This window comes from Punica granatum, unplaced genomic scaffold (genome assembly GCF_007655135.1).
Source record: "Punica granatum isolate Tunisia-2019 unplaced genomic scaffold, ASM765513v2 Contig00072, whole genome shotgun sequence".
Taxonomy (NCBI): domain Eukaryota; kingdom Viridiplantae; phylum Streptophyta; class Magnoliopsida; order Myrtales; family Lythraceae; genus Punica; species Punica granatum.
In genome coordinates, this window is record NW_022204074.1 from 1 (window position 1) to 13,662 (window position 13,662).

The 13,662-nt window shown below is 36.1% G+C and overlaps 1 protein-coding gene and 1 pseudogene across 4 annotated transcripts; both read left to right on the top strand.

Annotated features, from left to right (window-relative positions):
• Positions 1-1,195: 1,195 nt before the first annotated feature.
• LOC116190005 lies at positions 1,196-3,130 on the top strand (annotated as a pseudogene).
• A 1,585-nt stretch (positions 3,131-4,715) lies between these two features.
• Positions 4,716-13,441, top strand: LOC116190007 (8-hydroxygeraniol dehydrogenase-like). Of its 4 annotated transcripts, XM_031519679.1 has the most exons (8): positions 4,716-4,827; positions 6,252-6,320; positions 7,572-7,634; positions 11,587-11,731; positions 11,874-11,987; positions 12,119-12,632; positions 12,768-12,921; positions 13,028-13,441. In XM_031519679.1, exons 4-8 carry the CDS (start codon positions 11,634-11,636, stop codon positions 13,231-13,233), a joined length of 1,086 nt encoding a protein of 361 aa, XP_031375539.1. In that variant the 5' UTR covers positions 4,716-4,827; positions 6,252-6,320; positions 7,572-7,634; positions 11,587-11,633; the 3' UTR covers positions 13,234-13,441. The 4 variants fall into 4 exon arrangements, with proteins under 4 accessions (XP_031375539.1, XP_031375537.1, XP_031375538.1 ...); XM_031519677.1 differs by lacking the exon at positions 7,572-7,634; XM_031519678.1 differs by lacking the exons at positions 4,716-4,827; positions 7,572-7,634 and adding an exon at positions 4,828-4,948.
• The last annotated feature ends 221 nt before the right edge of the window (positions 13,442-13,662 follow it).

The following is a 13,662-nucleotide window of genomic DNA, read 5'->3' on the forward strand; positions in this document are numbered from 1 at the left end:
GAAGTAAGTTGGAATGCACGCGCCTCACAATGTTATAATAAGGAATTCAATTAATTCTTTTGGTCTAATAATAATTCTTTACATGTTTTTATCAAGAGGTCAATTTAGTCCCGCGACATCAACCGGTAGTGTACCCCTAACTCTACACGAATATCATATAACGTTCGAAAAAATAAATTATACATATGATTTTTATTGGATCATCATCATCATCATCATCATCTCAATAAATGAGCTATTGGTTTTGGGTCAAGCAACAAACAAATAGTTGTTGATTTAGGTTACATCAAATCAATTGAAATGACTTTCTATTGGCGGCGAATCTCCATTACCACGTCAGTCACAATATGGATTTGCATTGACTGGCCGCGTCATGTCAATGATAATACTGTGCAACTACCGATATAAATTAGTTTAAGCGGTTCGACGCTTATTCTCTTTATGTAAGGTTACGATTTTAAATTTGTGGATAAAAAAAAAATCACATTGAAAGAGTTTTACTCCCTAGTGAATCAATTCGACTCGACGGGATTAGTCGGAGCTCATGGTCTTTCGAATATCAGGCCTCATATCGAAAAAAATATAATATTGAGGAACTAATTAATAATAAAGTGATTGCGATGGAGTAATTAACGATTGTCCCGTCTAAATGATTTTCTTTTTCTTTTTTTTTTTAATGCAAGCCTAAATGATCTTTTCTTACGGTAAAAATAATATTGAAAATATAGTTTAATTAATGATAGTTTAGAGAAATTTGGTTTCAGGAAGTTTTGTAAATTTCAAAAATAATTGACTCTATATGGATGATCGCGTTGACGCCTCCATGAACTGTGTATTCGTTAATTTTTAATTAAGCATATCGAAGTATTTTTATTATTTTTAATTTTGGTGACGTGGCAAGCGGGTGATATTGCCAGGTGAAGACCACGTCTGATTTCTCCAATGTTTATCCACCACTTGCCTGGTAGAGATATTGTCTTTAATTACTTTCCATTATCTGTTCTTTGTTTCTTGATTGAGGGATTGACAAATTGCATATGGTATACCGTTTATATATATATATATATATATATATATCATTGTAATGAATATGGGAAAATAATAATCCTCCAATTCTGCGTGTTGCCAACGTGGACTCCACATCCTTTGACCACTTACTATTTATACGTTCACCAGCTTTCACTATTTATACCCTCATCCTGCATCTCACCCTTCTTCACTTCTCTTACACATTCCCATATCACCAAGGCACATTCTCTTCCTTCCTTGAGCAGATATCGAGTTTTTCCTTGCCGGATCACGCGACAATATCTGATCACTAATGGCAAAATCGCCTGAGCAAGAGCATCCCATCAAGGCCTTTGGCTATGCTGCCCGGGAAACCTCAGGCCATCTTGCTCCTTTCAATTTCTCTCGGAGGTACTTTATCGCGCAATGGTCCTTATACCCGATCGAATAGAGATCGGATTTTGATCTCTCATTGCATTCGGTCGATGCGTAAAGGTTTATATTGTTATATATATGGATTGTTATGTTGACTTGTATGGTTTACTTTTTACAGGGTAACGGGAGAAAAGGATGTTACCTTCAAGGTATTATACTGTGGGATATGCCACTCCGACCTCCATAGCATTAGAAATGAATGGGGAGATGCCCTGTATCCTCAGGTGCCCGGGTATGTATTCGAAAATATATATATGTCTTTTGAACTGTTGACACGAGCGTTCTTTTCAAATCCGTGAGTACACATACGGGAGTTCGTTTTATCGATCGAAGCCTAACGATGATGTATACTTTCTATCTTGTAGGCATGAGACTGTGGGGGTGGTGACAGAAGTTGGCTCCAAGGTGACAAAGTTTAAGGTTGGTGACAAGGTTGGTGTTGGCACCTTAGTGGGGTCATGCGGCTCCTGCGATAGCTGTAAGAGTGATTTCGAAAACTACTGCCTTAAATTCATCCCCACCTACAATAGCATATACCATGATGGCACCATGAACTATGGTGGCTACTCCGACATCATGGTAGCGGATGAACACTTCGTAGTTGGGATTCCTGACAATCTGCCGCTCGATGCGGTAGCTCCACTCCTATGTGCTGGGAACACTATCTACAGTCCAATGAAGTACTACGGACTTGATAAGCCCGGGCTTCATATTGCTGTGGTTGGGCTCGGCGGGTTGGGCCACATAGCTGTCAAGTTCGCCAAGGCCATGGGCCTCAAGGTGACCGTCATCGATGTCGACATGGCTAAAAAGCAGGAGGCCGTTGAGCGCCTTGGGGCCGACGATTTCTTCCTCAGTCAAGACCAGGAACAAATGCAGGTACATGAATGACACGACTTCCTAACAATTTACAATCATCATATATATATGTGTATATATATATATTCACAATATCTCTTTTCCCTCCTTTTTAAACTGTGTATGGATGCCTAATTACATTTACTATGAATACAGGCTAGAATAGCAACATTGGACGGTATCATTGATGCAGTCCCGGTAGTTCATCCTCTCCAACCTTTGCTTCTTCTGCTGAAGGCTCACGGCAAGCTAGTTTTGGTCGGTATACCAGACAAGCCGCTTGAGTTACCAGCCTTCCCGTTGCTCAAAGGTATGCCTCTGCTCTTATCGCAAATTATTATTACCTTGAATTTGTATTATCATGAAGTAGACCATATGAGATGTAAGCTAACTATGCAATATGTAATAAATTGCAGGTCGCAAGCTTGTGGGGGCAGTTTAATGGGCGGGTTGAAGGAGTTGCAGGAGATGCTAAATTTCGCCTCCAAGCACAACATCACTGCGGACATCGAACTCGTTAAGATGGACTATGTAAATACTGCTCTGAAGAGACTTGAAAAAGCGGATGTCAGATACCGATTCGTCATTGACATTGGGAATTCATTGAAGCCTACTGCCTAGGAATATCTGTTGGTTTCCCCTGTTGTTTCACATTCGCTTGTCCTGCGACATTCATAAATTCTGCGTGTTGTTGCACATTGGCTTGTTGATTCAAATTTCTAAAATAAGACTAGTTGTCAATTTCTACATTAATATTTAATGAATGTTCGCCGGATCATATTGTACTTTTTCGATTTGTCTCTGTAGGATTTAATTATGATCTTTGTTAGATCATTAGTCTTCGTATTATTATATCGGGTCACTTATAAGTAAAAGCAATCTTATTAGTCAAGGTTTGGACGAACTGAGTTAATGATACCAATCTGTTAGTGGAATGTGCTTAGATCTTCATTCTACAGGTCACTTTCACCTTTCTTCTTGAAAAGATTCTTCTCATATTTTTTCGGAAAGGTGTAAAGATTCTTCATTCTTATACTTTACCTGCTTGTATACGGCGATGAAAGGTCAATTTTTTCTCGCATTAACTATTGACGTAACTCTGAACTAATTAATGAACTTAATTACGTCAATTATCAATTATAATATATGAAAATCTATCAAAAAATTATAATATATAAAAGTTCGGATGAAAAAGTGCCACATAAATAGAATTACAAACTTGTTCCCAATTCTAGTCCCCATCTTGTGTCCTCTCAAAGTACCAATGGTGTATATTTCCATGGAATGCATAGGGACACACACGTGAGATTCTTTCTTCTCTCATTTTTGTTTCTTTTCTCCACAAAGTAACAAATTAAATATTTATTAAAAATATTTTAAAAATTCATACACTGGCAAGTTAAAATCTAAAAAATTCTAACAAAATAACACAACATTAATATAAAATTTCAAACAAAAGTTAAAAAAACTAAAAAAAATAAATATTATTAAGAAAATTTATAAAACAATCCATAAAAGTAACATATTAAAATCTGAAAATTTTTAAAAATACTGAATAATTAGATAGTGATATAAAATTCAAAAAGTAAAAAATATAAATAGAGACTAAATAAATAAATAAATAGTGACATAGTTCACCCTAAAAATAAATAGTAACATAAACTTTAAAAATGGGTAAAAAAATATAAACTCAAGGAAGACTCAAAACATTTAAATGCAATTTTAAAAATAAAAATAAAGGGCTGAAACAAAAAATATAATAAAACTCTGAAAAATTATCACTGCTCAAGAAATGTTAGCAAATTCGAAATAAATTAAACATAAATTTTAAAAAATAAGCAAATTTTTTTTTAAAAAATTCAAATAACAAAATGAAAAACTAACATATAATTCAGAAAGTCTAAAAATAAAAAAATAAAAGGAGAATTAGAAAAATTAAAGTTTGAATGAAAATTGAGATGAAACATGAAAGGTCAAAATGAAAGCAATTAAATCGAAAAAAATATATTGCAAAATCAACACTATTACAGAATACTTTATGGGCATTTAACGACATTACATGATAAAATTCTCAGACAAAATGAAATCTAACATTGCAAATTCAACGTAAACTTGTATTCGAATATCTGAATTCATCGTAAAAGGGAAACAAGCCATAGTTTTTTCAAATTTGCTTGGGTGAAGATATGTTCCAGCATTTTATTTTTTAATATTAATAATTCTCATCCCTTGTGAGACCCGGTATTTGCATACACATATATACATATGCTTATATATATATATATATATATTATGTAGAAGTTGTTGGAGAAAAAAAAAAAAGGGAATGGAGCCATGGGCTCCACGTGGCCCAAATTGTTCCCCTCATTTTCCACCGCCATATTTGTTTCTTTCTTTTCTTCTTTGTTTTTTTTTCCATTTGTTTATTTCCTTCCTTCCTTGCCCTGTTTTTCTCTGCTGGGGGAGTCGATGAAAAAGAAACAGAGGAGGGAAATAGGGAGATAGAGAGAGCAAGGAAAAAAAAAGGTGAGCCTTGTCCATTCCGAGCTCTGCTGCTTATACTTGGTCTGAGTTGCACTTCAATTTTTTTGCTCGATTCGGGATAGTTGGCTTAGGCTCGATACCTCGTTGTCATATTGATATACGGGTGAGTTGTAGAATTGACTCTTGATAGAATTGAGTATATGTAGCATGATTATGGTGATTTGAAATTGAGTTTGAGATAGCAGCTGGGATGGATGATAATTCATTAATCGGTTGTGTTTGTTTATTCAATTCTATGGCTGGTAGTGGGGCTTGAGATATAGGCTGAATGGTATATCAATTATTTGTTTGATTTGGGGTCATTTGGAGTGATTTTGAAGGCTTGAGGCCGAGATTGAGATATGGAATGAGATGCATGATTTTTCATTAATCGATTTAAGCATGTCTAGCTTGATTTTGGAGATATAATGAGGAATTTTTGTCGTCGGCTGAATTGCTTGGTACTAAATTCTTTTCTTCCACTTTCTTGCATTCAATTGGATTGACAAAGTTCAAGGGTGTATTTAGTTATGGTTCTTGAGTCGTAAACTAATGAACAAGGAAGCTAAATTATATGGGTTTTATAGCTGGAATTGTTTTTCTTTTCGTGGTTCAGCTATTCTATTAGTTCGTAAAAGTAGAATTTCCTTTTCTTATTGGTTACCGCTCTACCAGTAGTAACTGATTCAATGCTGTCTTCTTCTTTTTTTATTATTGATGCTTAAATGGCCAAGGGAGCTTTAAATTGCCTTGTTCTAGAAGTTTGGGTAAATGTTCGTTACAACATATAATTACATATATATTATATATTTCGTGCTATGAAATGCCTTACATACTCGGTTGCCATTTCTTTTAGAGGAATAGGTAATGTACATATTTGAGGAAGTTGGAAGCTAGCTAGCTATTGGAGTTGGCGAAGTAACTGAAGAGTAATGATTGTTATTTAATTTGTATTAGCTAGATATGGTTAGTGACTTCACTTATACAAAATTTGTTGTTGTTAAGTTATTAGAGTTCTAGTATTGCTATTTTAGCTTAGATAAATTATTGTAAATTTTTATAAATAATATTGTGTAGACAATGCTAGGAGATTACGCTTTGCTGCCTTGAGTTTCATGATGTCGGATTTCTTGTATGGAGTATTATCTGGTTGTTGCTATTATTGTGATTGGATATTTTTGGTCTTTTATGAATCTCCCATTTACCTAGAAATTGACAAGAAACAATCAGGTTTGTTTAAATAGGAATTATGGAGATTGTTTAAGTAGTTTTGACATAGATGAGAAATGGACATAATGAATATGATATATATGTATAACTCGGGATGTATTGGAAATAATAAGTCTAAAGAAGATCCTGGGAGGTATTAGAAGCCCTGTAATGGTGTTATGTTAATTATTCTCTAAATTTATGTTTGCAAATCATAGGGATTGAGGAGACTGAATTCTTGTACTCTGAAGGCTCGACCCAGTGAGCTATCTTTTTTGGAGTTATCGGTGAGTACTTTCATTCCATTGTGAAATGATACATATATATATATATGTGTATATGTTACGTGAGTACTCTATTCCCTTGTGAAATGATGTATTATAGTTATATAAATTATTTAAGAGGAATATTGTGATAGTTAGGGATTCAGAATCGGTCTTGCTAGGTTGTGTGTATTGATTTGAGAGATATTGCCTTTTATGTTTTATTTTGATTTGAGATATGCAGTGTGATTGTGTATGCTGATTGAATATAAGATGTGTCATGATAATATACTTTCATTGTAATGTGATTGAGATTGTGCTGGTGTATAGTGATATATGAGGTGAGCTGGCATGGTTGCAATTATTTATGCTTATGATTGCTGTTTGATTATAGCCATGGGACCGCTGATCCGGCGGGATACAAAATGGACGCTTAGATCGCTGATCCGGCGGGATACAAAAAGGGATGTCTAGACCGCTGATCCGGCGGGATACAAAAAAGGGACGCTTAGATCGCTGATCCGGCGGGATACAAAAAGGGGTGCCTAGACCGCTGATCCGGCGGGATAAACAAAGGGACGCTTAGACCGCTGATCCGGCAGGATATAAAAATGGATGCCTAGACCGCTGATCTGGCGGGATATAAAATGGACGCCTAGACTCCTAATGCCGGAGGATAATGGGCAGCCCCCGCTTATGAGATATGGATATTGAGAGTTGAGGATGATATGAATGAGATGTGCGGGTCACGATACCGTCATAACTCTGTTGCGAGGAAATGCAACCCTATGGCTATAGTGATTGATTGTGTTGTATATTGTTTGCCTAGTATGATTGTTGGAGATGTGATGATTATTGAGATTGCTGAAGATGTGATGATTCCTGAAATTGTCTAAAATTAGTTTGTGAAAGTCGTGTTGTTGCTAAAGTTGGATATGTCAAGTCATTGTGTTGTGAGTTGCTATGGATTGCTAATGAATGGATATTTGATGTTTATGTGATATTGGATATTAGAGAAATGGTTGGAAGAGTTGCGTGTATTTGTTAGTAGAACTTAAATTTAGTTATTATATTGAATATGACTATTAATATAGTTTGTATTTATATATATACCGTATATGTGTGCGATGAGTTGATAGTTGAACTGGATGTGATTTTATTAATTATTTGAATATTAGGTTGTTTGCAATTAAATATTTATTTAATAATAATTCATTTTGCTTTGAAATATAATACTATTGAGATGCAGCTCACACCCAGTATATATTTTTCCAAATAAGCTTCTAGCTGCGCGGAAGAGTCACTTTTTTGATATCGGGGATTAGCTCAGAGAACTAGGTAGGGACCTTAGTTATTTGATAGATATTCTTTTTGTATAGAATGTATTTGAATATGTTACGACCTGAAATTTTTGTTTAGTTTTGGTTTAGTGATTGGTTGAGAAAAGAGAATTACTCTCTTTTGAGATGTGTGTATATATATATATATATATATATATTAGAAGCTTGCTGGATTGGTTTTGTATTTTTGGTGGTCTTATGGAAAGCATGTTTTATATAACTAGTTTATGCGGTAAAAGATATCGAAGAAATATATGGGAAATTCTGTCAAAATTTCGGGTCGTGACAATTTTGGTATCAGAGCAAAGGTTAGGAGATTCTGTAGACTTAAATGCTTATTAAACATTTGAGTTATTTATGGTTTGGATTTGCTAATGAATAAGCATGGGCTTAGGTGTGTTTGTTGAAATTTACACATACACTGCACAATAAGGAAATTGATATTAAGCAGTTGCAGATTGGAAACACCATTAAATAATCAGGTTTTGCATATCAGGTATTATAGCAGTTCTTGTAATTCTTTGAATATACATACATACATATATATATATACACTACGTTTATTCTGTCGGAATATCGTTTATGTCACCGATTGAATTCAATATATGTGTCATGTTTGTAATCTACTTCTTTCCTTGGGCAGTTAATTGTGATTTCTTTGTTTAGTTGCTCCGTTAGTTATTCGATTAGTTTCGGTCTTATTTGCTCGATTTAATTATTAGTAATTTTAATTATTTTACTAACATATTAGTAAGATTTTCCAAAGGTTGATGCTATTTAATTTCTTTGTGTTTGGTTAAGGAATAAGCTTGGAACTTAAGTATACTTTTCGAAATCTATCTATATAATTACTATAATAAGAATTGGGTTGAGGGAAGCACCTTAAGTTCCCCATTGGTTAAGTTTCTCATGGAAATCAGCGTCACGAGCTCCAAACAAGTTTTGAAATAAGTTAAGTATCAGAGTCGATATGTGTTTCAGCTAAGCATATATGATTTCACGAGTATTCCTTATAGATCAGGTTCAGAGGTAATTTTTTCAAGAAGTTATTGCGACTTTTGAGCATACATATTGGATTTATTTCAGTGGAATATTTCCTGGACTATCAATTAACCAATGTTGTCTGTCAACCTACGTTCTTCGATTCTACCAAGTGGCGATTCCAGTTTAATTTCTCCTTTATATTTGCAACCAGTCATGGTTTATGTTGCTGTGAGAATGATCGGACAAGATCGAGAAAGTTGTTGCTCTGCTTACGGAACAAGATCTTACTTGACTTTCATCATTGATCTTGGAATCCTATTATTGCTTAGCTTCATATTTTTAGTCTAGCATCATCATGTGAGTTCAGCATGAGTTTTTGGTATTCTAAATTACTGCTATCAGCATCCTACTTTGGCATGGATAATCATTCCACAGGAAAGCTATCAGATTGAGATTGACCAATTTTCAATATTGGAAATTCATATTAAGTTTATATTGGATCAAGGCTGCGTCCACTGTATAACAGCTGTCGTGAAATTTATAATTGATTTCACATCTGTGATGGTATATCTCAGACTTCTAATGTGTCAGAGCAATACAGAGAGAGTGGCAGCGGAACCATGATGCTATAGAGGAATTAATACAAAAGCTACTTGGGGACCTGAGGGTGTAATGAACCTTTATAATCTTTTTTAATTCCTCAAACAAATTTCGAGAACGAAATTTTTATTAGTGGGGGAGATTGTGAGACCCGGTATTTGCATACATGTATATACATATGCTCATATATATATATATATATATATATGTAGAAGTTGCTGGAGCAAAAAAAAAAAAAAAAGGAATGGAGCCATGGGCTCCACGTGGCCCAAATTGTTCCCCTCATTTTCCACCGCCATATTTGTTTCTTTCTTTTCTTCTTTGTTTTTTTTTTCATTTGTTTATTCCCTTCCTTCCTTGCCCTGTTTTTCTCTGCTGGGGGAGTCGATGAAAAAGAAACAGAGGAGGGAGATAGGGAGATAGAGAGAGCAAGGAAAAAAAAAGGTGAGCCTTATCCATTCCGAGCTCTGCTGCTTGTACTTGGTCTGAGTTGCACTTCAATTTTTTTGCTCGATTCGGGATAGTTGGCTTAGGCTCTTGATAGAGGGATTGACAAATTGACTCTTGATAGAATTGAGTATATGTAGCATGATTATGGTGATTTGAAATTGAGTTTGAGATAGCAGCTGGGATGGATGATAATTCATTAATCGGTTTGTGTTTGTTTATTCAATTTCTATGGCTGGTAGTGGGGCTTGAGATATAGGCTGAATGGTATATCTTTCTTGGAGTTATCGGTGAGTACTTTCATTCCATTGTGAAATAATATATATATATATGCATATATATTACGTGAGTACTCTATTCTCTTGTGAAATGATGTATTATAGTTATATAAATTATTTAAGAAGAATATTGTGATAGTTAGGGATTAAGAATCGGTCTTGTTAGGTTGTGTGTATTGATTTGAGAGATATTGTCTTTTATGTTTTATTTTGATTTGAGATATGCAGTGTGATTGTGTATGCTGATTGAATATGAGATGTGTCATGATAATATACTATCATTGTAATGTGATTGGGATTGTGCTGGTGTATAGTGATATATGAGGTGAGATGGCATGGTTGCAATTATTTATGCTTATGATTGTTGTTTGATTATAGCTATGGGACCGCTGATCCGGCGGGATACAAAAGGGACGTCTAAACCGCTGATCCGGCGGGATACAAAAAGGGACGCCTAGGCCGCTGATCCGGCGGGATACAAAAAGGGACGTCCAGACCGCTGATTCGGCTGGATACAAAAGGGGACGCTAGACCGCTGATCCGGCGGCATATAAAAAAGGAACGCCTAGACCGCCGATCCGGTGAGATATAAAAATGGACGCCTATTGGTTTTGGGTCAAGCAACAAACAAATTAGTGGCGGATTTAGGTTACATCAAATCAATTGAAATGACTTTCTATTGGCGGCGAATCTCCGTTACCACGTCAGTCACAATATGGATTTGCATTGACTGGCCGCGTCATGTCAATGATAATACTGTGCAACTACCGATATAAATTAGTCAAGCGGTTCGACGCTTATTCTCTTTATGCAAGGTTACGAATTTAAATCTTGTAGATAAAAATAATTCACATTGAAAGAGTTTTACTTCCTAGTGGATTAATTCCACTCGACGGGATTAGTCGGAACTCATGGTCTTTCGAATATCAGGCCTCATATCGAAAAAAATATAATATTGAGGAACTAATTAATAATAAAGTGATTGCGATGGAGTAATTAACGATTGTCCCGTCTAAATGATTTTCTTTTTCTTTTTTTTTTAAATGCAAGCCTAAATGATCTTTTCTTTCGGTAAAAATAATATTGAAAATATAGTTTAATTAATGATAGTTTAGAGAAATTTGGTTTCAGGAAGTTTTGTAAATTTCAAAAATAAATGACTCTATATGGATGATCGCGTTTACGCCTCCATGAACTGTGTATTCGTTAATTTTTAATTAAGCATATCGAAGTATTTTTATTATTTTTAATTTTGGTGACGTGGCAAGCGGGTGATATTGCCAGGTGAAGACCACGTCTGATTTCTCCAATGTTTATCCACCACTTGCCTGGTAGAGATATTGTCTTTAATTACTTTCCATTATCTGTTCTTTGTTTCTTGATTGAGGGATTGACAAATTGCATATGGTATACCGTTTATATATATATATATATATATATATATCATTGTAATGAATATGGGAAAATAATAATCCTCCAATTCTGCGTGTTGCCAACGTGGACTCCACATCCTTTGACCACTTACTATTTATACGTTCACCAGCTTTCACTATTTATACCCTCATCCTGCATCTCACCCTTCTTCACTTCTCTTACACATTCCCATATCACCAAGGCACATTCTCTTCCTTCCTTGAGCAGATATCGAGTTTTTCCTTGCCGGATCACGCGACAATATCTGATCACTAATGGCAAAATCGCCTGAGCTAGAGCATCCCATCAAGGCCTTTGGCTATGCTGCCCGGGAAACCTCAGGCCATCTTGCTCCTTTCAGTTTCTCTCGGAGGTACTTTATCGCGCAATGGTCCTTATACCCGATCGAATAGAGATCGGATTTTGATCTCTCATTGCATTCGGTCGATGCGTAAAGGTGTATATTGTTATATATATGGATTGTTATGTTGACTTGTATGGTTTACTTTTTGCAGGGCAACGGGAGAGAAAGATGTTACCTTCAAGGTATTATACTGTGGGATATGCCACTCCGACCTCCATAGCATTAGAAATGAATGGGGAGATGCCCTGTATCCTCAGGTGCCCGGGTATGTATTCGAAAATATATATGTCTTTTGAACTGTTGACACGAGCGTTCTTTTCAAATCCGTGAGTACACATACAGGAGTTCGTTTTATCGATCGAAGCCTAACGATGATGTATACTTTCTATCTTGTAGGCATGAGACTGTGGGGGTGGTGACAGAAGTTGGCTCCAAGGTGACAAAGTTTAAGGTTGGTGACAAGGTTGGTGTTGGCACCTTAGTGGGGTCATGCGGCTCCTGCGATAGCTGTAAGAGTGATTTCGAAAACTACTGCCTTAAATTCATCCCCACCTACAATAGCATATACCATGATGGCACCATGAACTATGGTGGCTACTCCGACATCATGGTAGCGGATGAACACTTCGTAGTTGGGATTCCTGACAATCTGCCGCTCGATGCGGTAGCTCCACTCCTATGTGCTGGGAACACTATCTACAGTCCAATGAAGTACTACGGACTTGATAAGCCCGGGCTTCATATTGCTGTGGTTGGGCTCGGCGGGTTGGGCCACATAGCTGTCAAGTTCGCCAAGGCCATGGGCCTCAAGGTGACCGTCATCGATGTCGACATGGCTAAAAAGCAGGAGGCCGTTGAGCGCCTTGGGGCCGACGATTTCTTCCTCAGTCAAGACCAGGAACAAATGCAGGTACATGAATGACACGACTTCCTAACAATTTACAATCATCATATATATATGTGTATATATATATATTCACAATATCTCTTTTCCCTCCTTTTTAAACTGTGTATGGATGCCTAATTACATTTACTATGAATACAGGCTAGAATAGCAACATTGGACGGTATCATTGATGCAGTCCCGGTAGTTCATCCTCTCCAACCTTTGCTTCTTCTGCTGAAGGCTCACGGCAAGCTAGTTTTGGTCGGTATACCAGACAAGCCGCTTGAGTTACCAGCCTTCCCGTTGCTCAAAGGTATGCCTCTGCTCTTATCGCAAATTATTATTACCTTGAATTTGTATTATCATGAAGTAGACCATATGAGATGTAAGCTAACTATGCAATATGTAATAAATTGCAGGTCGCAAGCTTGTCGGGGGCAGTTTAATGGGCGGGTTGAAGGAGTTGCAGGAGATGCTAAATTTCGCCTCCAAGCACAACATCACTGCGGACATCGAACTCGTTAAGATGGACTATGTAAATACTGCTCTGAAGAGACTTGAAAAAGCGGATGTCAGATACCGATTCGTCATTGACATTGGGAATTCATTGAAGCCTACTGCCTAGGAATATCTGTTGGTTTCCCCTGTTGTTTCACATTCGCTTGTCCTGCGACATTCATAAATTCTGCGTGTTGTTGCACATTGGCTTGTTGATTCAAATTTCTAAAATAAGACTAGTTGTCAATTTCTACATTAATATTTAATGAATGTTCGCCGGATCATATTGTACTTTTTCGATTTGTCTCTGTAGGATTTAATTATGATCTTTGTTAGATCATTAGTCTTCGTATTATTATATCGGGTCACTTATAAGTAAAAGCAATCTTATTAGTCAAGGTTTGGACGAACTGAGTTAATGATACCAATCTGTTAGTGGAATGTGCTTAGATTTTCATTCTACAGGTCACTTTCACCTTTCTTCTTGAAAAGATTCTTCTCATATTTTTTTCGGAAAGGTGTAAAGATTCTTCATTCTTATACTTTACCTGCTTGT